The 26619-nt window shown below is 40.3% G+C and overlaps 1 protein-coding gene across 8 annotated transcripts in view; it reads right to left on the reverse strand.

Annotated features, from left to right (window-relative positions):
* Msp300 (Muscle-specific protein 300 kDa) overlaps positions 1–26619 on the reverse strand; it is a 186188-nt gene that overhangs the window by 36944 nt on the left and 122625 nt on the right. For all 8 annotated transcript variants that reach the window (XM_070107521.1, XM_070107523.1, XM_070107524.1 and 5 more), the window contains one exon: positions 1446–26549. In XM_070107521.1, the coding sequence (XP_069963622.1) occupies positions 1446–26549 (25104 nt within the window). The remainder of the gene's footprint in view (positions 1–1445; positions 26550–26619) is intronic.

The raw sequence follows: 26619 nt of genomic DNA on the forward strand, positions 1-26619 counted from the left end.
AATAATTTTTATACAAAAAAAAAAAATATTTTTATAAAACTGCAGTTGCCTATGCTAAGTGCTTGTACTATGCTTTATGTGTGGTATGTTCAGCAGTTGTTATGAAATTTAGTACATACTATATATATTTGGTAGAAATGAATGAAATTAGAACAAAATTAATTTAAAAAAATAAAAAAATTAATTTTAAATATAAAAAAATTAATTAAAAATATATAAAAAAATCCAATAAAAAAATAAATTAAAAAATAAAAAAAAAATTAAAAAGAAAAATATATAAAAAATAAAAACAAAATAAAAACAAAATAAAAGAAAGCATGCCATAGATTTATGTTAGTTATAGTTTTATTATATTTGTTTAAATTTTTGTCGTACATCATTAAGGCGCAATAAAAATTAGAAAATATAAGACTAAATACAAGTACATTTCAGAAATTGTATGAAAGTGTGCTTAGTGATATAACAGCAATTATATACATACTAAATGCTTGGCAAAGTAGTTAAAAATGAAAATTTTATATAAAATCTAAAACTTCATTTAAAGTGGCAAGTAGTTCTAAAAATTATATAATGCAAAATCATAATTAAAACACAAAAATAAATAAAGAGAATTAAATTGAAAAAATGAATTCTATTAGAAAATAATGCAAAATGCTATTTTAAAATTATTAAACTAATTTAAATTATTAAAAGTTTTAAATCATTAAAGTTACTATTTTTAAGTATTTTTTGATATTTTGTTTAAATGTATATAATATTTAAGTTTTAGCATATATGCTTGATACAAATACTATTAGATAGTAGCTAATGGCATAGTATACATATGTAATTGTTGCTAAGGCAAATACATACTTATAAATTACTTAAATATACAATAATAAAGTAATTAATATTAAAGTCTGACATGCCACAGCAATGCAAACGACTAACCAAACGAAATTCATACAAGGTTACATATATACATGTTTATAAAAAATTACACAACGCATTCCATAACATATTAATACATGTATGTATGTATGTATGTACAAAAAAATTATTTTTTTTTTGCCTTTGCACATATTTAATATTTTTTAATATTTTTTAGTGTGTTTGATGTTTGTATAATTATTTATAATAATAAATGCATTTTAATATATTATTGTTGTTGTTGGTTTTTTCGTTTGTTACAATATTTTTTTTTTCAATTTTTTTTAATTGTTTAAAGTGCTTGATGACGCCGATGAGTAAGTGTGTGTGTCAGTAGTAGCAACTCAAAATAAGGAAGAAGGAAATTGTTAACTGTAAGTTTTTTTTTTTTGTTTTAGTTGCGTCGAAACTTTGGGTAACTATTAATCTCACAGGCAATCATAGCCATTTAAAAGCCATATACATATACCAAAACCACACAGAATAGCTGCAAACATAAATAAAATAAATGTACGTAGCCTCAATGTGATCATCACCTGCTGCTGTTGTTGTTGTTGTTGCTGACGCAATATGTTAACGTTTGCATCGCTTGCCGTTGTTGTTGTGCCGCTGCCGCTGCTAGTTGTCGTTATCGTTGTTGTTGTCGTCGTGCGCTTAATCACATTGGACTCGGTACGCACCAGCAATTCGGGGCGATACAATTCATCGGTGACCGTTGTCGTCGTTGTTGTTGTTTGCGTTGTTGTCAGCGGTGCAAGCGGTGCCGCACATGGTGCTAATACCGCCGGTTGCACAACTGAGCCGATTGTCTCAGTTTCAGTTGCCGTTGTTGTTGTTGCTGCTATTGTTTGCGCTTGCAACGGTACTTCAGTTGTTGGCAGCGTTACCGTTTCTTCAACGGCAGGCGCTGGAAGTGTCACCGTTGTCGCAACTATTTCTACTTTGTCTTCTTCAAACTTCGTATCTTTCGTTGTTGCTGTTGTTGGTATTGTATTTTGTGCGGTTGTTTGCGGTGTTGTTGCCTTATCGCTGATTGCCGCCGACACGATGGGTGCGAGCACAGCTGTTGCTGCTTCCTTAGTTGCCGTTATTGCCGTATTTGTTGCGTTGGTTGCCACATTAACGGTATTAATAATGGCGCCCGCCAATTTGGTTAGCTTACTTGTGGTGTCGCTTTCGACAATAGTAGTAGTGGGTACATTTTCGGTTTGGGTAATGATTGGTGACGCTGATGTTGGTGTTGGGATTGGGGTTTGTGTCTGGGTTAGGGATGGGATTGGGATGGGCTGAGTTGTTTCGGGTACATTTACAATATTGGACACTGGCGGCGTTGCAGTTGCTGTTTCTGTGTCAACAATTGGGGTTAGTACTACTTGCGTTTTAGTTTCGGTTAGTGACTCAAGCGGCGCTTCTGAGTGTACAAATTCTGTTTCGGTCTCTGTTAGGGTTGTCGCTTCAGGTTCAACACCCGTTGCGGCATCCAAAGCGAGATATGTGCTTTGATCGCGCCAATGACCTAGACCACCTGGCAAATCGGTTGACATGTATTCTGAGGAACAGCTTTGGTTTGGATTGCAGGCATTACTGTCGGGTTCTGGTGTGGGAGTAACATTACCACTACTACCACTACCAGGATCACGATCGTCACGTTTATGTTCATCAAAGTCACGATCTGTTTTGCTGTTGTCAACTTCATCTACGTTTTCCTCTTCCTCCTCTTCTTCTTCTTCTTCTTCGTCTTCTTTGTTTTCTTTAATTTCTATCGTCTGTTTATTGTGTTCTTCTTCAATCAGTTCGTCAACTACAGTCACCGTTTCAGTGGGTTTGTCTTGGTCTTCGTCTACCGAGATCACACTTTCAACTGTCGGTTCGTTTCTATTCACCAACAGTTCGACGTTAGTGTCGTGTTGCCACACATCCATGTACAAATTTCTACATATAGTGTCAAGATTCGAAGCAGTTGGTGGTGGTAGTTCTGTGGGAATGATTTGCTCTGTTAAAGCTGGTATTTCAGTCTTTTGTGTCTTATGTTCATCAATTGGTTCTACAACGGCTTCAACCGCTACTGGTTTTACCATTATAGTTTCAGTCTTTTGTACAAGTTCGGTTTGAATATTAGACTCTACGAAAAGTGCCCAATAAAGTTCGTATTGTGTCAGTTGAGTGTAGCTATGCACTTGTCTTATAAAGGTATCTCGACTTAGGTTAAGCAAGAGTTCATCAGTTAAAACATCAGTACTAGATGGTTGCACCACAAGTTCGTTAGATTGAGGAGACTTTATTATCTCTTCCGCAGGTGGTACTTCTGTTTTTGAAGTTTCTTCATCTAAAACTAATCGCAGTTTTGACTCAATCTCTTCGTAATTTGGACGCAATAATGTGCTGCTATCTAAATGCAGATTCTCCTTCAAAATGTCGTCATTTATTGCAGAGAAGTCGATAGGTTCAATAACTATATACTCGTTATCGACTTGGTTAAAATCAATACCTAACACCTCAATAATCTTTGGACCTTGTTCAATTTGTGGGACTATAGATACACGCTCACTTTCTATAAAGTCTACGGTTTGATCTGCTAAAGATGTACTAATCTGTTCTTCAACTATATTAAACTCTTCAACTACATCTGGTTCCTTTATTAGTTCAGTTTCTTGAACTTTTACAACCACTTCTTCACGCTTCACAGTTTCAGTAACCTTTAAGTGCTGATCTCTAACCTGCATAGATATTTCTGTTGCGAGGAAATCCTTTGTAATATCACGTTTCGGATCCTTTACTTCGATTTCTTGTCTTACAATCTCAGTGGGGATTGTCACTGGTTTCACTAATTCAACAACTTCAGAAGTATCAGATTCCTGAATTGGCACAACTACTTCAATTTCGGGCTCGTTCGCTACCTCGGATTCAGTAGTTTGGATAGTAGTCGTTTCTACCACTTCAATAACCTTGGTTGATTCCTGCACCTTATCTTCAGTCTCTGGAGAGACTTCAGATACCTTAATTGGTTCAAGTATTTCAAGAACTTCGGGCGCTTTCACAACCTCGTGTTCTGTAAGTGGGAATGTAGTCGTTTCAACCACCTCAACAGCCTCTGTAGACTCCTCTACCCTTCGTTCAATCTCTTGAGGACTTTCAGGATCTTTAGTTGGTTGTAGTATTTCAACAGTTTTAGGTTCTTTTACGGGCTCCGGTTCTGTAGTTGGAGATGTAATCGTTTCTACCACTTCCATAACCTTAGTTGATTCCTTTACACTTAGTTCAGGCTCTTGAGGGCTTTCAGGTTCTTTAGTTAGTGTAAGTACTTCAACAACTTCTGGTTCTTTTACAATTTCTGATTCAGTAGTTACGACAGTAGTCGTTTGTAAGACTTCAGCAACCTTAGCTGATTTCTCTACACTTTGTTCAGGTTGTTTAGCACCTCCAGGTTCTTTACTTTCTTTAGGGATATCGGGTTCAGTGGTGTGAACAGTAGTTGTCTCTACCACCTCAACAATCTTGGTTGATTCCTCCACCCTACCTTCAATCTCTGGAGTGATCTCAGAAACCTTAATTGGTTCAAGTATTTCAAGAACTTCGGACTCTTTCACAAGCTCGGGTTCTGTAGTTATGACCGTAGTCGTTTCAACCACCTCAACAACTTCGGTTGACTCCTCTACTCTTTGTTCAGTCTCTTGAGTACTTTCAGGTTCTTTAGTTGGCTCCAGTATTTCCACCGCTTCAGGTTCTTTTACATGCTTGGGTTCTGCATTTTCGACTGTAATCGTTTGTACCACTTCAACAAGCTTAGTTGATTCCTCCACGTTTTGATTAGGTTCTTTAGAGGTTTCAGTTTCGCTAGTTATCACGCCAGTTACCGTTGTTGATTCTATCACGCTTTGTTTAGGTTCGTGTGCAGTATCAGGTGTACTAGTTGACTCAAGTACATTGATAACCTTTGATGATCCCTTCACACTTTCAGTCATGGTAGATGGTTCCTTTACATGAACTGTTTTGACTACCTGCGCAGGAAGCTCTTCGGTCTTTACAACATCAGCATACGAGAAGCCTTTGCCTTTTACGAACGCTTGTTTATCTGCAGAGCTTCTTTCGTGATTGAGAAAATCAGTTGTAGCATTTGTGACTTCTTGTGGCTTAGGCGCTTGGAAATCTGTTGTTTTACTAACAACAAGAGTTGTCCATGGTACCGACTGTTCAGGCTGCTCACTATCGATTCTTAGTTCTGGAAATACTGTAGTTTCAGTTTGTATGAGTGCTGACCATGTAGTTGGTTGATCTGTGGGTGATTGTACGGTTACTTCTTTTGTGCTCTGTACAATTTCAGAAACTCCTATATTCTCTGGAACCATTTCGACAGATTTTACGTCAGACTCAGTGGTTGAAACCTTTAGTTGAGGCTTCAATTTGGCAGACCAATACGATGTCTGGCACACAAATGCATCGGATGTAGTGGACGTAGTGGATGTCGGTTTAATACTTTCAGTTCTTTCTTCAGACAATTCCACATGCAAGTCCTCTGATTCAACGTTTTCCGCAGGTTTTCTTTTGTTCTTTTTCTTTGACTTTTTGGCTTTTTCTTTCGTTTCAGGTTCCAGCGCAATTGTCTTTTTCACAGATAGTTTTTCTTCAGAAATAACCTTAGATTCAGTTTCAGCAGGTTTTTCTTCAGGTCTAGTTGGTAGTTCATCATAGAGAGGTCTTATGTGTTGGACTGGCTCTGGTACATTTTGTGCAGCAATGGCAGCCCATGATAGCCCAGTTGTAAGTGGTGTTATGACGTTTTGCTGTGTGTCTACCTTTTTGTCTTCAACTATTTTGGACACTTGTTGCGGTTCTTGTAAAGGTATTTTGGCCGTTAAACTAGCTGATGGAAGTTCCTTTGGTACGTCAGTAGTATGTTCTTGACGAAATTCTTTGGTCTGCTTTACTTTTTTCGTTTTCGTAAGTTTTTGTGTTCGCGTTAGTTCTTCTGGTACCGATTGCTGTGAACGAGATCGTGATCGTCTTCGTTGTTTTTCTTTCTTAGAAACGGCCTCAAGGAAGCCTTCGTCGTCTTTCTTTTCAGTTTCCTTGGTTACAGTTGACGTTTCCGTAATTTGAATGATTGGACGCTCTATTGTGCGCGATGTACGAGTTGGAGTGACGGTGCTTTCAAAGTCTTTACTCTCTTGTGTTGCCAATGGTTTTTCTTCAGATTCTTGTGGAGCAAAACTTCTAACAATAGACGCCCAAGATGATGTTCCTGGTTCCGTTGAATGCTGGTTTTCATCCTCCATTATTTCCTTCCACGTCATTTCAGAAGCCCACGAGGTCGTTTCTGATTGTACCTGCTCTACATCTTCATTTTCGATTATTTCTTTCCATGACATCTCAGTCGTTTCAGTTGGTAATTCTGAAGTTTTTGTCTCTGTTTCAGTAAAAGATGGTTTCTCAGAAATTTCAAATCCATCTACGCGTTCGACTTCATTTGTTGCCGGTAATGTTATAACATTTAATATATGTTCCTCAGAAATGATTTCTGAATGTCTTTGTTCTAACTCTGTCACGTTTTCAAGAGAAGAATGTATGTCGAAGTTATCGCTTGATGTTTCGGTCTCAGGCGATTTATTCACTACATCAGATTTTACTTCTGGATCCTGATATCGAATTTTAGATTTTTCAGTTAAGCCAGACTTTCTCACCACTTCTGCGTACGTTTCAGATCTAGACCAAACAGAGGGCATAACAACTGGTTTTTGCGCGACAGTTTCTTCGCGTTTGACAGGTTCAACAACTGTTGTAGTTTCTAGAACTTGGACTTTTCCTGTTTCGTCTGATGTAGAAGCTCCTCGCTTCTCTTTCTTAGACTTTTGCTTCTTTAATTTTTCTTTCTTTTCTTTCGAATGTGTTGGTTCTGATTTGTCAGTCAATTTTTCTTCATCGGTTAATTCAGCTTTATGGAGAGATTGTGTTTCTTCCGAAGTGTTAAGTTTGTTTACTGGTTCTGAGAGAGTTTCAATTACTGGTTGTGGTGCAATTTCTGCTTCCTCTTCTTCGTTAACCATGTCCGCCCAAGACAAAGAAACTTCCTTGCCTGCAGCTAAAGTATCTTCAACTGGTTCAATAGGTGTAGAAGTTGTTGGTACATCTGTAACCGGTTTTGATCGAGAAAACTTGGAATGCTGAATTTCATGTCCAATAAAAGTTTGTATCTGTTCTTTGCTATGCTTATGCTGGGAATTTTCCACAACAGAAATTTGTTTTACTTTGTTTTCACCGTTCTTAATTTGTCGCGTTCTCTGTTCAGCAATTTGTGATATTTCGGCTATGTTTGTAATCGGAACTTCAACAACATTTTGACTAACAATAACAGACCATGGCAAAGCAGCAGTTGAAACAGGTTGCTCAATATTCGTAGACTCATGTGGGTTTGTTTCAACTGTGGAGTATTCCTTTGGAAGTTCTTCTGCCTTGACTTTTCTCGACTTTTGTTTTTTCGCCTTTTCCTTTGGTGTTTTTTCCTCAACAGATTTCGTAGAAATTTCTAATCTGTCAGAATGCGAATCGTCGCCCAAATCAACTTGGGTCCCCTCAATATCTGCACCAGTCTTTTTAGGAATCGAGAATTCTTTCGTTTCAGCAGTTTGTTCCCGTTTAGCTTCATATTTGCTATCTTGTTTCACTATATCCGACCACGACATAGTTGTGACTGATGTTTTAATTTCAGGAATATCTTTCGGATGTAGTTTGAGTTCAGGTTTGCTTTTTGCTTGCATTGCGTGCGTTCTTTCCTGCTCTATAAAAGCTGATGCACTATCATGCACTGGCATGCGTCCACGCTGTCCCTCCGGTACCGCACCCGCATTTACATCCTTTCTGGTCTTCTTTTTATTGACTCTCTCTTTCTCTTTCACTGGTTTCTCTTGCTCCATTGTCTCAGAAACAATTTCTGCCCAAGTTGAAGAAAACCTTTGGTCCGTTTCAGCATAAGCAGAATCTTCTTTATTATCGAATTCTTTCTCCGCGCCAACAAATTTCACTTCAACAATTTGTTCTACTGGTTTCACCTCCTCAATCTTTTCGATTGGTTTCTCTTCAAGTACAACAGATTTTTCTTCCACTGCTTTGGGTTCTGAGGTCTTTGATTCCACTGTTTCAGTTACTACAATAGTTGTGGTAGTAGCCTGCGAGGTAGTCTCAGCAACAGGTTCTTCTGTTTTTTCTTCTTCATCAGAAAATACCATTGGTTCATCAAGAACATCCATCCAAGTACCTGAAGATTCATCAATGGGAAGACCAGCGTAAGCAGGTTTCTTGGGCTCTTCCTTGACGGGTTCAGCAGGTTGTTTCACTTTCACTTCTTCAATCTCTTGTACTGGCTTCACTTCCTCAACCTTTTCGATTGGTTTCTTTTCAACTACAACAGATTTTTCTTCTACTGCTTTGGGTTCTGAGGTCTTTGATTCCACTGTTTCAGTTACTACAATAGTTGTGGTAGTAGTCTGCGAGGTAGTCTCAGTAACATGTTCTTCTGTTTTTTCTTCTTCATCAGAAAATACCATTGGTTCATCAAGAACATCCATCCAAGTACCTGAAGATTCATCAATGGGAAGACCAGCGTAAGCAGGTTTCTTGGGCTCTTCCTTGACGGGTTCAGCAGGTTGTTCCACTTTCACTTCTTCAATCTCTTGTACTGGCTTCACTTCCTCAACCTTTTCGATTGGTTTCTCTTCAACTACAACAGATTTTTCTTCTACTGCTTTGGGTTCTGAGGTCTTTGATTCCACTGTTTCAGTTACTACAATAGTTGTGGTAGTAGTCTGCGAGGTAGTCTCAGTAACATGTTCTTCTGTTTTTTCTTCTTCGTCAGAAAATACCATTGGTTCATCAAGAACATCCATCCAAGTACCTGAAGATTCATCAATGGGAAGACCAGCGTAAGCAGGTTTCTTGGGCTCTTCCTTGACGGGTTCAGCAGGTTGTTCCACTTTCACTTCTTCAATCTCTTGTACTGGCTTCACTTCCTCAACCTTTTCGATTGGTTTCTTTTCAACTACAACAGATTTTTCTTCTACTGCTTTGGGTTCTGAGGTCTTTGATTCCACTGTTTCAGTTACTACAATAGTTGTGGTAGTAGCCTGCGAAGTGGTCTCAGTAACAGGTTCTTCTGTTTTTTCTTCTTCGTCAGAAAATACCATTGGTTCGTCAAGAACATCCATCCAAGTACCTGAAGATTCATCAATGGGAAGACCAGCGTAAGCAGGTTTCTTTGGTTCTTCCTTGACGGGTTCAGCAGGTTGTTCCACTTTCACTTCTTCAATCTCTTGTACTGGCTTCACTTCCTCAACCTTTTCGATTGGTTTCTTTTCAACTACAACAGATTTTTCTTCTACTGCTTTGGGTTCTGAGGTCTTTGATTCCACTGTTTCAGTTACTACAATAGTTGTGGTAGTAGCCTGCGAAGTGGTCTCAGTAACAGGTTCTTCTGTTTTTTCTTCTTCGTCAGAAAATACCATTGATTCGTCAAGAACATCCATCCAAGTACCTGAAGATTCATCAATGGGAAGACCAGCGTAAGCAGGTTTCTTGTGTTCTTCCTTGACGGGTTCAGCAGGTTGTTCCACTTTCACTTCTTCAATCTCTTGTACTGGCTTCACTTCCTCAACCTTTTCGATTGGTTTCTCTTCAACTACAACAGATTTTTCTTCTACTGCTTTGGGTTCTGAGGTCTTTGATTCCACTGTTTCAGTTACTACAATAGTTGTGGTAGTAGTCTGCGAGGTAGTCTCAGTAACATGTTCTTCTGTTTTTTCTTCTTCGTCAGAAAATACCATTGGTTCGTCGAGGACATCCATCCAAGTACCTGAAGATTCATCAATGGGAAGACCAGCGTAAGCAGGTTTCTTGGGCTCTTCCTTGACGGGTTCAGCAGGTTGTTCCACTTTCACTTCTTCAATCTCATGTACTGGCTTCACTTCCTCAACCTTTTCGATTGGTTTCTTTTCAACTACAACAGATTTTTCTTCTACTGCTTTGGGTTCTGAGGTCTTTGATTCCACTGTTTCAGTTACTACAATAGTTGTGGTAGTAGCCTGCGAAGTGGTCTCAGTAACAGGTTCTTCTGTTTTTTCTTCTTCGTCAGAAAATACCATTGGTTCGTCGAGGACATCCATCCAAGTACCTGAAGATTCATCAATGGGAAGACCAGCGTAAGCAGGTTTCTTGGGCTCTTCCTTGACGGGTTCAGCAGGTTGTTCCACTTTCACTTCTTCAATCTCTTGTACTGGCTTCACTTCCTCAACCTTTTCGATTGGTTTCTCTTCAACTACAACAGATTTTTCTTCTACTGCTTTGGGTTCTGAGGTCTTTGATTCCACTGTTTCAGTTACTACAATAGTTGTGGTAGTAGTCTGCGAGGTAGTCTCAGTAACATGTTCTTCTGTTTTTTCTTCTTCGTCAGAAAATACCATTGGTTCATCAAGAACATCCATCCAAGTACCTGAAGATTCATCAATGGGAAGACCAGCGTAAGCAGGTTTCTTGGGCTCTTCCTTGACGGGTTCAGCAGGTTGTACCACTTTCACTTCTTTAATCTCTTGTACTGGCTTCACTTCCTCAACCTTTTCGATTGGTTTCTTTTCAACTACAACAGATTTTTCTTCTACTGCTTTGGGTTCTGAGGTCTTTGATTCCACTGTTTCAGTTACTACAATAGTTGTGGTAGTAGCCTGCGAGGTGGTCTCAGTAACAGGTTCTTCTGCTTTTTCTTCTTCGTCAGAAAATACCATGGGTTCGTCAAGAACATCCATCCAAGTACCTGAAGATTCATCAATGGGAAGACCAGCGTAAGCAGGTTTCTTGGGCTCTTCCTTGACGGGTTCAGCAGGTTGTTCCACTTTCACTTCTTCAATCTCTTGTACTGGCTTCACTTCCTCAACCTTTTCGATTGGTTTCTTTTCAACTACAACAGATTTTTCTTCTACTGCTTTGGGTTCTGAGGTCTTTGATTCCACTGTTTCAGTTACTACAATAGTTGTGGTAGTAGCCTGCGAAGTGGTCTCAGTAACAGGTTCTTCTGTTTTTTCTTCTTCGTCAGAAAATACCATTGGTTCGTCAAGAACATCCATCCAAGTACCTGAAGATTCATCAATGGGAAGACCAGCGTAAGCAGGTTTCTTGGGTTCTTCCTTGACGGGTTCAGCAGGTTGTTCCACTTTCACTTCTTCAATCTCTTGTACTGGCTTCACTTCCTCAACCTTTTCGATTGGTTTCTTTTCAACCACAACAGATTTTTCTTCTACTGCTTTGGGTTCTGAGGTCTTTGATTCCACTGTTTCAGTTACTACAATAGTTGTGGTAGTAGCCTGCGAGGTGGTCTCAGTAACAGGTTCTTCTGTTTTTTCTTCTTCGTCAGAAAATACCATTGGTTCGTCAAGAACATCCATCCAAGTACCTGAAGATTCATCAATGGGAAGACCAGCGTAAGCAGGTTTCTTGGGTTCTTCCTTAATGGGTTCAGCAGGTTGTTCCGCTTTCACTTCTACAATCTCTTGCACTGGTTTCATTTCCTCAACCTTTTCGATTGGTTTGTCTTCAACCATAACAGATTTTTCCTCTACTGCTTTGGATTCTGAGGCCTTTGATTCTACTGTTTCAGTCACTACAATAGTTGTGGTAGTAGTCTCAGCAACAGGTTCTTCTGTGTTTTGTTCTTCGTCAGAGAATACCATTGGTTCGTCGAGAACATCCATCCAAGTACCTGAAGATTCATCAATGGGAAGACCAGCGTAAGCAGGTTTCTTGGGTTCTTCCTTGACGGGTTCAGCAGGTTGTTCCGCTTTCACTTCTACAATCTCTTGCACTGGTTTCACTTCCTGAACCTTTTCGATTGGTTTGTCTTCAACCACAACAGATTGTTCCTCTACTGCTTTGGATTCTGAGGCCTTTGATTCTACTGTTTCAGTCACTACAATAGTTGTGGTAGTAGTCTCAGCAACAGGTTCTTCTGTGTTTTCTTCTTCGTCAGAGAATACCATTGGTTCGTTGAGAACATCCATCCAAGTACCTGAAGATTCATCAATGGGAAGACCAGCGTAAGCAGGTTTCTTGGGTTCTTCCTTGACGGGTTCAGCGGGTTGTTCCACTTTCACTTCTTCAATCTCTTGCACTGGTTTCACTTCCTCAACCATTTTGATTAGCTCCTCTTCAACCAATACAGAAATTTTTTCTACTGGTTTCAGTTCTGAAGTCTTTGATTCTTCTGCTTCAGTAACTACACCAATTGTCTTAGTGGTTTCCGTCGTAGCCTGGGAAACACTTTCTTCTGTTACTAATTTTGTGGATTGTTCTATGATAGTTTGCTCTACTACCAATTCTACAACTGGTTTTACGTATTTTTCCTGTTCCATTGGTTTCTCTTCAGCAAACTTTTCTTGTGGTTTAGGCTCAGTGTATGTTTTTGGAATGTCTTCAGAAAATATGTCATCAATTTCTTCATCAATCATATCTTTCCAAGATTTAGATTGATTTTGACTATTATCGTTTTCACTAATTTTATCAGTCGCTGAAAGTGTTGTTTCAGTGAAGTTATTCCATTCGAAATCATCTAGAGTTTGTTTCTGCTCAAAAGCAGGTTCTGGTTCCTCAATCTTTCTATTTTCAATATTTTCAACTTGTTTAGCTTTTTGGGGAGCCGGTTTGACCTTCTCGATCTTCGGAGCGGGTCGATTTCGTTCATTGCTAATAAAATCTGTTGTGGATTGGCTCACTATAGAGGCCCATGACATTTTAGAAGGAGCAGCAGCTTGAACTACAGGTATTTCCTTGCTTTCTTCTTTTTTGGGTTTAGATATCAGTTTTTCCTTGGGTTGAGGGAACTCTTTCGCTGGTTTTGTTGCCTTAGACCTTAGTATTTCTTTGTCCGTAGGAGTCTTTACTTCAATTAAGTTATCGTTTGTTTGACTTGCAATTTTAGCCCATGTCATATTATTCGGCTCAGGAGCAGACTGTTTTTCTTGTTTATCAGAGTCGCTGTCAGATGTTGTAACAAGGGAAGTATCCTTTTGTGTTCTTTCTTTAGAAACACGGGTGTTTTCTTTAACCTTTTTAGATATATTTTTCGGTGTTTTCGTTTGACTGGCTTGGGTTTCTGTTTTTGAGGTTGTTTCACTGCTAACAGGCTCAGTTATTTTCTCCACTTTTTTCCGTTCCTTTATATCATCGACCCATTCACCAGGCCGTTTTACTAAAGCTGCCCATGAAAAACCTTGGGATTGTGAAGGAGCTTCTGATTCCTTGGTTTCGATTGTAATTTCTTCTTTTTCTATAACTAACGGTACTTGGTCTATCTCAACTATATTTACGGTATTGTCTTCAGCATTTGTGTCAACGGTCTGCTCGCGATTAGGCTCTTCTCTTTTAGTTACTCTTTCAGGTTTAGGTTTTGTTTTCGTTTTCTTTTCCTTGATTTTTGATGGTTTTGCTTTTTCAGTCTTATGAACGGGTTCTACTGGCGCTTTTTGTTTAGAAACAGTTTCGTCTATCCATTCTCCCGGTCTACTAACTAATGACGCCCAGGAAATAACGCTTCCTTCAGATTTTGTTGTTGCATCATTATCAGGTACAACTACTGTTTCCACAGTTTGTTGCGGCTCATCCTCAGATGTCGCTGGACTTGGACCATTTTCTTTCAATATATCGGATTCGTCACTCTCCAAGAAGTCAGCGTCATCAGATTTTGCATGAGCATGTATTTCAGAAGGCTTATCTGGTTTTGTCAAATCGTCCTTAGTTTTATGCTTCTTAGTCTTTTTGGGCTTATCCTCCCTTTCTCTTGCTATTGGCTTTCCTTTAGTAACTTCCTTTTCAGTTTTTCTGTCAGTGCTGGCCACTTTTTTATCGCTGTCGACAAATACCTTCTTTGTTTTGCTAACGATGTCATCGACCCATTCACCCGGCTTCTTTACAATAGAAGACCATGAAAGCATTGGTGCCTGCGTACTATCTGGCACAGTTCGGGGCAAATCCGAAACGATTGGTTCTAAGTTTTCTTCAATATTATCTGATGCTTTCTCAGGTACTTCCTCCGCTGCCGGTTCAATTGCTTTAACGACTTGTTCAGCTCTACGTTTCTCTTTCTTTGTTTTCTTTTTCTTCTCTTCCTTAGATTTTATACTCTCAACAGGGACGACCTTTTCGACTACCTTTTCTACAGACACAGTCAGATTTTCGGCAACACTAAGGTTTGGTTTAGATTCCTCTTTATGCGAGTGATCACCAAATACAATATCAGCATAAGACTTTCCTCGTGATGTACTTGCATCCCTTGTATCGGCAGCAACTTTGAACTCTGCGGCATCAACATTGAGTTTTGAAGGTTTGTCATGTTTCTCTTCTGTAACAACCTTCTGTATGTTTTCTTCTCTTTTTTGCTGTTTAGACTTCTTCTGTACTTTTTCGTATTGCTTATGTCCATCTATGGAAGTGTTAAGATTTCTTTCGCTTTCTAAGAAAAGTATGTTTTGATCAGAGTCTGCCTGCCGTAAATAAGATGGAGTAAATTCTGGCGCGTCCGCAGATAATTTTGAGATAAACGCAATATTTTGTGAAATAGGTGTTGTATCCTCTAATACACTTGACCAAGTGTCAATAACAGTTTTCTCCTCCTGAAGTGGCTTACCATCAGACCATTTAGGCATAATCAATAATTCGCTTTCACCAATACTTAATTCTTCCGAGAAGTTACTGACAGGATAATGCACTATTTCTGGTGTAAGTTGCACGTTCTCATAAGAGGCAAAAGAGTCAGCAGGTTTAATTTCCAAAATTTCATGAGAACTCTCATTGCCAAATGTCACAATTTTCTTGTTTTTAGGCTTCTCCTCAATGAGCTCAAAGTTAATTTCTTCATTCACAATAAATTTCTCGTCTGTTGGCAGAACTACTGGTGCACTCACTTCATTGGGTTTCTTAACATTTTCCTTTGGCTCCTCCTTTACCAATACAATAGGTGACTCTACAATGGTTTGCGTTTCAACAACCTCTTCAACTGGTTTCACTTCCTCTGCTTTTTCGATTTGTTTATCTTCGTCCACAACAGGAACTTCTCCGACTGGTTTTGAATCTGGAGCCTTTAACTCTACTGTTTCGGTAACTACAGTGGTTGTAGTAGTGGTTTGCGAGGTAGACTGAGTAACAGTTTCATCTGACTTTTCTTCTTCGTCAGAGAATACCATTGGTTCATCAAGAACATCCATCCAGGTGCTTGAAGATTCGTCGATTGGAAGACCTGCATAAGCAGTTTTCTTGGGTTCTTCCTTTACTGGTTCGATAGGTTGTTCTAAAATAGGCTGCGATTCTACAACCTCTTCTACTGGTTTCACTTCCTCTGCCTTTTCGATTGGCTTATCTTCGACCACAACAGGAACTTCTTCGACTGGTTTTGAATCTGGAGACTTTAACTCTACTGTTTCGGTAACTACAATGGTTGTAGTAGTGGTTTGGGAGACAGACTGAGTAACAGTTTCTTCTGACTTTTCTTCTTCGTCAGAGAATACCATTGGTTCATCAAGAACATCCATCCAGGTGCTTGAAGATTCGTCGATTGGAAGACCTGCATAAGCAGTTTTCTTGGGTTCTTCCTTTACTGGTTCGATAGGTTGTTCTAAAATAGGCTGCGATTCTACAACTTCTTCTACTGGTTTCACTTCCTCTGCCTTTTCGATTGGCTTATCTTCGACCACAACAGGAACTTCTTCGACTGGTTTTGAATCTGGAGACTTTAACTCTACTGTTTCGGTAACTACAATGGTTGTAGTAGTGGTTTGGGAGACAGACTGAGTAACAGTTTCTTCTGACTTTTCTTCTTCGTCAGAGAATACCATTGGATCATCAAGAACATCCATCCAGGTGCTTGAAGATTCGTCGATTGGAAGACCTGCATAAGCAGTTTTCTTGGGTTCTTCCTTTACTGGTTCGATTGGTTGTTCTACAATAGGTTGCGATTCTACAACCTCTTCTTCTGGTTTCACTTCCTCTGCCTTTTCGATTGGCTTATCTTCGACCACAACAGGAACTTCTTCGACTGGTTTTGAATCTGGAGCCTTTAACTCTACTGTTTCGGTAACTACAGTGGTTGTAGTAGCGGTTTGCGAGGTAGACTGAGTAACAGTTTCATCTGACTTTTCTTCTTCGTCAGAGAATACCATTGGTTCATCAAGAACATTCATCCAGGTGCTTGAAGATTCGTCGATTGGAAGACCTGCATAAGGAGCTTTCTTGGGTTCTTCCTTTACTGGTTCGATAGGTTGTTCTAAAATAGGTTGCGATTCTACAACCTCTTCTACTGGTTTCACTTCCTCTGCCTTTTCGATTGGCTTATCTTCGACCACAACAGGAACTTCTTCGACTGGTTTTGAATCTGGAGACTTTAACTCTACTGTTTCGGTAACTACAGTGGTTGTAGTAGTGGTTTGGGAGACAGACTGAGTAACAGTTTCTTCTGACTTTTCTTCTTCGTCAGAGAATACCATTGGTTCATCAAGAACATCCATCCAGGTGCTTGAAGATTCGTCGATTGGAAGACCTGCATAATGAGCTTTCTTGGGTTCTTCCTTTACTGGTTCGATTGGTTGTTCTACAATAGGTTGCGAGTCTACAACCTCTTCTACTGGTTTCACTTCCTCAACCTTTTCGATCGGTTTCTCTTCAACCGCTAAAGAAATTTCTTCTATCGGTGTGGTTTCGGGAACCGTTATCGCAGTTGCTTCGGTTACTACAGTGGTTGTGATGGTAGTTTGCGTAGTCTGCGAAACAGGTAATGATTCTTCTGAAACAGTAACTGATTTCGCTTCTTCAACGTTTGTGATGGTTGTTTCGTCTTGTGCTACCATTTCTACCAAAGGTTTTGTATCTTGCGTCTGTACTTCCACTGTTTCGGTGATAACAGAGGTGAGATTTTCTTCATCTGACTGGCCACTGAACAATGGTAAATAATTTTCAGCAGTAAACAAAGCTTTATGATCATACTTTGGAACTTCAAAGGAGTAGAAGTGTGGTTCAGCTGTTGGCCGAGTAGTTTCGGATGTTGTTTCAGTTACAATCGGCTTAGCTACTTCGTCTTTTTTAGCATCCACAATTTCAATAGCTTCCTGCTTTTGTGGTATTTCCAATTCTACTTCATCGTCAGCACTTTGCTTAGCTATGCTTGTCACAAATAATTTCTCAGCTAATTTGATGGCTTCTAAGTTGTATTTTGGTATTTCCAAAATTTCATAATCAAGTGTTGTGAGACTAGTTGTAGCAAGATTACTTGCAGTGGTAACCGCTGTAATATTTTTGGTAGTATTTGTGACAGGTTCTTCTTCAACCTGGTGAGAATCAATTGATTCTTCTTCACGCTTCAACTCTTGAGCTGGTTCTACTGATACGGTATCGGTTATTTCTATGATCTGCTTGGGCACCTCTTCGTGAATCGCGATTTCTGGCGTCTCAACATTCACTATTTCTGTTGCCGTGGTTAATTCAGAAATATCTTCATTTGTTGAAACCGTGGTTGTTGTTGTGGTTGTTATTGTGGTAGTGGTTGTTGAAACTAACTTATCTTCCTTATCACCTAACTCTACCTCTGCTAGCTTCTTAATTAAATTTGCTTCTTCTATATCACTTACCTCATTTGTAGCGGCCTCCAATTTAGTTGCATCAACGTCTGGGTATTGGATGTGGTATTTACATTCAGCGCGCGCTAGAGCAGAGACCTCGTACTTCGGTAATTCGTAATGAATATTTACACCACTTGGAATTTCACTTGTGTCCCTATCATGTGCATCACTAACTGGGGTATCTTCATTTTGTTGGGGTAAGTCTTCTGTTTTGGGTTCAGAGTGTTTGCTACTAACTTCAATATAACTCTTTTCGGCTAATTGCAGTTCGGTTATATTGTATTTAGACACTTCAAAGCAAGTTAATGAAGAAATACTAGCACTAGATTCTTCAGTTAGATCGCTAGCGCTGGGTTTAGCAGAAGGTATTTCATTAGCGTTAGCAATATTAGTGGGTTCGTTTACTTCAGGCAATTTTGTTATGTCTTGCACTTCTTCTTCTTCAACCTTTGGTTCTTCTATAAGCTGAACATGCGACTCAATAACGAAATCTTCATGTTCAATTAATTCGTGATAAAGTTCGTCTGTCTTGCTTATTTCCTTATTAACCAATTCACTGAGTTTATTATGCTCTAATACAGAATTAACGTTTTCTTGTGATTCTTTTACAACTGACAAGTCTTCGACTACACGTTCTTGTTTCTCTAAGCCACTAGTTTCACTAACTAAACGTTCTTCTGAAATTAATTGCACAGTACTATCAATTTCTTGTTGTTTGAAGAAATCATCAGGTAGCGCCGGACGCTTCTTTTTGTCTTTCTTAGAAAGCTTCTTTTTAATATCCTCAAATATTTCTTGCTCCTCCGCGGTCAAATCAGTTACGAAATCTGGTGTATCTACCGTCTTAACTTGTGTAACAACGGTTTCTCCCAACTTTTCAACAAACTGACTTTCTATTTCTACAGGTATAGAGGCGGACACTACAATATTTCCAACGGCTGTTGTTGGTGTGATTTGTTCAACAATAATGGAATCTGTCTTTTCTGTAATCGTTTGCAATTTCAGCTCTTCAACTATTTCGTCTAACTTTTCATGAGTGCTTTCCGTATTGCGTACAGCTGATGTCGGACTAACGGTGCTAACTACATCTACAACTTCAATAAGCTGCTCTGCTTCCCTATTCTGTGTTTCGTCTTCTATCTCTACCTTTTGTTTAACTATTTCAGTGCTTTCTGTGTGAACTTGCTGATTGACCACTTCTTCTACAAACTTGCTTTCTTCGGTGGTAGTTGCAGCATTCTCTAACGTTTGGGTTAAGGTCTCGGTAACTTGTAAACTAACAGGTGGAAAATCAAAATGCATTTTCATTTTAGGTTCTTTGTATTTCTCCTCATGAGTTATGAGCGCTATCTTTCGTATTTCTCCAGATTTATATGGGGTAACGTAATTTTCACTAACAACTTGTAATGGCGCGCCGTCTTGAGTTTCAAAACTGGGTCTTTGTATGGTTGTCAGTCTGGTGCGTTTGGTTACGGTAGTGGTAGAATTGGTAGATTGTTGGTTAGTTTGTGTGATCAGTGTCTTATTGGTGACTGTAATGTCAGAGGTGGTTCTAGAGAATTGCGTACTATCAGTGGAGCTGGTTTCTCGCGTTTTTAGCTGTTCCTCAACATTTGGTAACTCTTTCGTTTCGATATCAACTACCTTAATGCCAGTACTCTTTGCTTCCGTTTGCACGTTGTTTGCCGAATCAATAATTTGAACCTCATCAATACCACTTGGTTCGAACTTTGTACTAGTGCTTTCAGTGGGTACGTATGCCGTTGTCAAAGTTTCAGACGATACAGTGACATCAGCGATTTTTTCTTCCGGCATTGTTGCCTGGTCGGGCATTTCAATTGTGGAGGTTACTATGACGTCATCTGGATTATCTATCTCTTTCAATAGTATACGACCATCTGAAGCAATAGTCTTGTTTAATCTCATTGTACGTATGGTTGTTGTTTTTATAATAGCACCGTCCATTTGTGTAGTGGTTGTTGAGCTTTCACTTGGCTCTTCAATAAGCAAAGGTGATTTTCTTTGCTTTTCTTCGCTGTTTGTTTCATTTGTTTCTGGATGTGTTGTCTCATCCGTCGTCGTAGCAGAGGAGTCATGTGGTATACGTCTCACGAAGCTTGTTGTACGTACAGTTACAGTTTTTATTACACCGCTATTGTCATCAGCATCTGTCACAATGTCGTTGGGCTCTTCAACCAATAATTTCTTTTCAGTCTCATTTCCTGCCGCATGATCCGTGCTAATATTTTCTGTCGTAGATTTTTCAACATTTTGTGTAATCTTTTTCACGGTTTTCGTTTTGCGTACACGAATCGTCTTAATAACCTCACCGCTGTAGTTTTCATCCGTTTCAACTGTTGCAAGTTGTGGTTCGTCTGTAGTTGGTACATCACCAATTGTGAAAGCCTCAGTATTATCTACTTTCGAGATCTTTTCCTCTACTGCTGCTGTTGGAATTGGTGTTGATTCTTTTTCCACCACTTCTTCGGTGGCTTCGGCGACTTCACTGTCATTGACATTCTGCGACTTGATGCTCATTGTACGTACTGTTGTCGTCTTAACGACACCACTGTCTGCGACTTCACGCACAATCGATTCGGATTTCTCAATTGTGGGTTCTTCCCTCGCTTCCTCTGCCACATCAATATTCTCTTGTGGCGTTGGCACGTTTTGAGGCTCAGGTGATTCTTGTTTTTTCTGTGTTATTTTCTTAACAAATTTGGTCTTTCGTACCGTCGTAGTCTTTACGACTCCATTATCGTCTACTATAGTTTCTTTTTCTGTTCTGTTTGGTATTGCACTTATTTCATTCAGGGGCTCTGTGGTTTCTAAAAGAGGCTGTGGCTCTGTAATTGTTATTTCGGCGACTTTCTGTACTATTGGTTGTTGTGTTTGTTTTTCGCCGCTTAAAAAGTCATTTGTCAATGTTTTAATATCTGTTCGTTCTTTAGGAACGGGTAGAGTAAATTCCACATTGGCTTCATTCGGTTCAACGTCTATAGCAAAGGCAACACGTTTGGTAGGCTTTTCTGCAGAAACTGCGGGTTTCACCGAAGACTCGGGCACCGTTGATTTCTGCGTCAAAGTGGTCTCTTCCAGACTCTTACCAATTGACTCTACTGGTTTTTCCTCCACCTTCGTAACCGGTGCATTTGTGGGTAAGTTATTCTCTTCCGACACAAATATATCTACAATTGTTGCTTCAGCCTGCTTTTCGGGTTTCGTTTTCCTTTTCTCTTTTTTGTCTTTTTTAGCAGGTTTTTGTTGTTTATCGGTTTTCTGCTTTTCAGCGGTGATGAAATCGGTGACACTGGTTGTTATGTTGTCTTCAATAACTACATCAACGGACTCTACAACTGGCGCTTGCACAGACTCGTCAATAATAATCGGTTCTATCGGAGTGGTTTCGGTAACAGGCGAAATCATGGTTTCTTTAATAAACGCTGGTTCATTTTCTACTACACTCACTTGCTCCACAACTGGGCTTACATCTTCACCTTCATCAATGAGCACTTCTTTTCCATCAATAATTTTCGTAATAATTCTTCGTTTAATTACAGTCGTCGTCTTTGTTATATTACCGTCAGTGGTTGTTCTAGAATAGGTTTCGACTTTTGGTTCATCTTCCGTAATACTAACAATTTGCGCATCGGGTTGATATTCATTAACATTTTGTATTATTTGTTCTATATCCGGGTCTACGGGTTTGCCCTCAACAACATTGATGGTGTGCTCAACAGATTCATTTGGCGTTTCCTGTGTAGTTTCTTCTTGTTCAACAATTTCCTCTTTTCCATCAATTATTCTAATTATTTTTGTACGAGTAGTTAAGGTCGCTGTTTTCCTTGTTGTAGTCTTAATAATCGACGCGGCATAGCCGTCGGTTGAAGAAATTTCTTCACCTCTTGTTATGGTTTCTACAGGTGCATCATTTACGTTCACCGGTGCTTCCTCAACAATGTCGATACGCTCATCAATAGAAGCACTTACTTCCTCTGGTTTCTTCTGATCCTTTTTCTTCTTCTTATCCTTCTTTTGAGCTTTCGGCGATTTCTCTGTAGCCTGCCTTTCTGCAGCAATGAAATCGTGTATACTTGTTGTGAGATTGCGTTGTTCTGACACTGTTTGAGGAATTTCTACTATTAAGCCTTTTTCTTCAACAATTGGAATTTGTACAGGTTTCACTTCAATGTTTACTTCCGTTGGTTCAATAATAGTGAACTCTTGAACAATTGGGTTTTCTTGAATATCGATTATGGTTTCCACGACAGATTCGGAAGTAGATTCTTCAACAATTGGGGTTTTTTGAACAGTGGTGGTGATTTCCACAACAGATTCAGATGTAGATTTTGGAATAAGTGGAAATTTGACGACAGTTTCGGGTGTAGATTCTTGAACAATTGGGGTCTCTTCAACTAGTGGGAGTTTCTCAACACTTTCGAGGTTTTCAGTCACAGTTTCAGAGCCAATCTCCTCAATTGGTGCATTTTCTACAATAGGTTCAACCACATTGTTCTCATTTATTTGTTCCTCGTAAGTGGCTTTTATTGTTTGATTGACAAGTACCGAGTTTTCATTAACCTCAGTTACAACGTCCACAGAGCTTTCTGCTGTGGAGTGCTCATTCGAACCTATTTTTGTTGCAGTTGATGTGACTGTTTTCTCAATTTTTTTATCCTGTAAGCTCTCTGGTTTCTCATCTATCACCTTAATAGTTTCTGAAGTTTTTGGAACTGAGGTTTCCTTGGAATCCATTTGGCCCTTTGGCTTCTTCTTGTCTTTTTTCGTTTGTTTTTCTGATGTTTCCTTTTCGACGTTTATGAATTGGGTAATACTTGATTTAACATTTTCTTGGGTCTCTACCGGCACTTGCCGAGTAGGTTCCGCAGTTAACTGCTGTTTCTCATGAACCAGCAATGTTTCTGCAACTTGCGAAACTGTGTTATTTTCCGGTTGTTCTGTGATGTTTGTACTAACGGTATCTTCCGTTGTTATCGATAGTTTATTAACGGGAGCTGCGACTTTCGGCTCCTTTGATTTTTTTTTATCCTTCTTTTTAGATGTTTTGTTCTCTACAGCTTCAATAACTTTCTCAGTTGCAAGCTTCTGCTCCTCTTTTGGTTTAACTTCAATCAATGGTGTGCTTGTGATCTCAGTAGTAATAACTGTTTGTTCAGGTGTTGCCATAAGTTCTTCTTTAGGACTCTTGGACTTCTTCCTATCCTTCTTTATAGGCTTTTGCATGTTTTCTGCGTGCTCAATTATTTCAGTGGTGACTCTTTCAGGTTCTACAACCACCTGGTTGATTGCAACATCCGTTCCGACTGTGGGTTCATCGTCAACTACATCCTCCTCGATCACAACTTCTTTTCCATCAATGATTCTTGTAATAATACGCTTTGTAATGCGTTTAGTTATTGTTGTGGTTGTGACTGTTGTAGTAGTAGATCCACCATTTTCTCTTAAGACCTTGGTGGATTCGGAAATCACTGGTGCAACCGCGACTTCACTTGTCGAAATTACTTCGACTGGTGAGTTTTTACGCTGAGATTTGGACTTTTCCTTTCTCGCGGGTTTGGCCGGTATGTCTTTAAGACTTTCGGATGCAATAAAGTCAATTGTGGTCGACTTTAGAACATCCACTTTTTCACTAGAAGGAACGATATTTTCAATAGGAACTACTTTTTCTGCCAAAACGACTGACTTCTCAGCAGTAACAGGAACTTTTTCAGCAACAGGGCTAACTTTGACGGCGTCTTTCTCTATAATTGTTTCTGACTTTTCTTTCTTTTCCACAGGCTCTTCTATTTCACCTGAATGCTTATGTTTCTTTTGTCTTTTGGGTTTGGCTGGTCTCTTCTCCGACTCATTATCATGCACAGCGTCGCTTTGAGTTTTAACTTGCTGCTTGGTTGTATCTGTCCTTCCCACAGAAACAGCTGGTTCAGCAGCTACTGTGGTCTCTCCATGAATTTCAGACACAACTTCAGCGTGTTTCACTTTCCTACTATCGCGTGCATGCTTCGTATCCTTGTGAGATTTACTGGTTACAGTTACAGTGGATTCTTCCACAGATTTTTTATGTTTATCATGTTTTTCGTGCTTTTCATGCTTATCGTGCAATTGTCGAATCTCCACATCTCTGTGCGTTGTTGGTGGAGATCCATTATGAGGTCGCGATTTTGAATCCGTCCGTTGACCTTTTGATGGTCGTTGTTCTTTACGTGGATGTGGCACCGGTGCCACGGCGACAGCAGCTGTGTCTTCTCTTCTCTGAACTGCTGGTGCATTCCGAGAAGGAGACTTTAGCGGCCGTCTATTATTATTGTTCGATGTCGTGGTCGCATATGTCGTTGTAGTTGTCGTTGCAGTTTTGGTTGTCAATTTTTGTTGCTGACTTCTATTTGTATTTAAATCATGTTTGGTTGCTGTAATGCGAATTTGCGTTTGCTGTTGCTGTGGCTTTTGACTGGATGGCTGGAAAACATTACTTCCACCATGATGTATACCAAATAGTACTTCAGCATAAGTCGTGAACTGGTTAGGATCTGTTTTAAGCATTTCCTGTGTTTTAGACTTTGTGGGACTTAAGGGTACCTGTGTGGGTACTGTCTCTTGTGGAGGCACACTTTCCATAGGTTGCAAAGGCGCAGAGTAAGGAGCTTCTGGTACAAAGACCGACTCTGCAATAGGTGCAGGCTCCACGAGCTCTTGTTGCGCTTGTGGACTATCCACAATTTCGGCGGGAATCGACTCGATTTCATTCATTTCAAATTGGCCGAATGTTATGTCAGGCCGCGGTTCATCGGCTTCAATGGATTGCGGTTCATATAACTGCGTAAGTTGGGTCTGTTCGTAGGATGGTGGGGCTGTAGTTGCCTGTTCATAAGTAGGCACCGACTCGCTAAACGGTTGCAGCGGCGTTGATTGTTCAAATTGTTGCACTGACTCCTGTACATGTTGTTGCTGTGAATTGACAGCATGCGTTTGTGTCGTTGTAACATTTTGTACAATCGACGCAAGCGTAGTGACTACCTGATCGATAACACTTTGATTTATTTGAGTCGGCGGATAGTCGGTTAAATATTCCTGTGACTCTGTATCGTAGGCCACATTTTGTAGCTCTTGATAAGGTTTGGTTGATTCTTGTTGATAATACAACTGAGTTTGGTCTGCAGTTGGTGCATAAACCGTTTGATACGATTCAGTTTGTTGTTGTTCAGTGGGATAGTAACCGGCCATTAATTGATATTGGTTAGCCGTCGGCTGATACTGATACTGCGCGTAAGTCGTTTGCGCCGTCGTGCCTTGGGGATATTGCATTTGTATAATCTGTTCGTAATAATTTTGAGTGGCTGACGTTTGGTCAGGCTGTACAACTTGTTGTGCCCCTGGCACAGTTGCATAACCCCACTGACCGGCATCGGCCATATTTTCGTACATGCTCTGATAGAGCTGCGGATCGGGCTGCAGGTAAGCTGCTTGTATTTCCGCGGCGGTCATTGGCGCATTGCCCGCTGAGACGGGCTGCTCAATATAACTACTTGGTAATGAAACTGTGTCAACATAAGTGCCGGGCACCGAAGTTGTTAAAGAAACAGTGTCAACATAAGTATTTGCGCTCATTGCGGCGTCGTAAGGGCTGGGCACTGTGACTGGCTCAACAAAAGCGCTTACTAATGGAGTCTGTGGCACGTCATTTGCATATTCAGCGCTTATATCGTACGATTGGCTAGGCAAATCGTAAGCCGGCTGCTGATATTCCACGATATTTGTATTCGTTTGTATAAGTGTGTCGACCGCTGGCAGCTGTTGCTGCACTGCTGATTCTTGTGTTTGTGCTTGCTGCTGTGACTGCGTTGACGCATGCGCCTGCGCTGGCGTCACGTAGTCACTAGTTGTGGTCGTGGTGGCGGTAATAATTGCTCTGCTGCCGCTTTGTGCGCTTCTTTGTTCGGCAGTTGCAGCGCGCTGACGTTCCAATTCAATGCCGCGCAATACTTCGGCATACGAAGTCGAGCCCGGTGCCCATATGGGGCTACGCGAACGCATACGTTCTTGCGTGGGCGCTAGCAAATGTGTTTGCTGCTCTTGTTGCTTTGCTGCTGACTGTTGTCTTGCATGTGTTTGTGTGCGCGTCGTTGTTGTTGTGGTCGCATAATGTGCATGCGCATCGCGTTGTTCGCGTGTTGAATGTTGCGTCGTTGACGGCGCGTAGTGTTGCGCTTCGTCGTGTTGGTGGCGACGACGCGGCGAACGACCGCGACGCTGTTCACGTGGCGCATGCAATTGCTGTTGTTGCTGACGCGCCGCGGGTTGTGGCTGCTCATATGCACTTACTTCCTGTACTTCTACAGGCGCTTCATGCCACGCACTTACCGTTTCCGCTTGCAACTCACGTGGCTGCTGTTGATCGTGGCTAATCGTCACATGTTGTGTTGTTGTACGCGTTTGTACGACGTGTTGTCCGCTTTCATTTACATACTCACTTTGCGTGCTCTGCACTTGTGGCTCAGACGTTGTTATTATATGCGCCGGCGGCGCATCAATTCTATCATTTTGCGGTTGTTGTGCCGTTTGCATGTCTTGCATTGTTGTGGCAATTGTTGTTTCGTATTGTTGAGGTTCAAATTCTTGTACACTTTGCGGCGCCTGGCTCACAGCCTCTGACCGTGCTTCGGCATTATTTGCATTATTTGTGGTAGTCGTGGTAGTAATGGTGGTTGTGGTGGTGTTGTTGTTGTTGTTGATTCTTTTAACATTAGTGTTCTCTAGTTTGGCATTTTGTACTTTAATCTTATGCAAAACATTTTCCGTTTGTGCGAAGCTAACGGGACTTGAGTGTCCGGAGAGCACCTCCGCATAGGATAAGCCTAATTTGGATGGCTTCAATAGCATGGACACAGCCGATGATGTGGTAACAACGGAATGCGGATCCAGCGTGTACGATAAGGCTGCGATCCCATCGTATTTCTGTTGCATGTCATCAATAGATGTACGCAGTGCCTAGCATTGGTTTTAATAAAAAATAAAGGGCGAGATTTGCCAAATTTGTTAGAGGTTTTGTTTCGCATAC

This window comes from Bactrocera oleae, chromosome 3, assembly GCF_042242935.1.
Source record: "Bactrocera oleae isolate idBacOlea1 chromosome 3, idBacOlea1, whole genome shotgun sequence".
Lineage (NCBI taxonomy): Eukaryota > Metazoa > Arthropoda > Insecta > Diptera > Tephritidae > Bactrocera > Bactrocera oleae.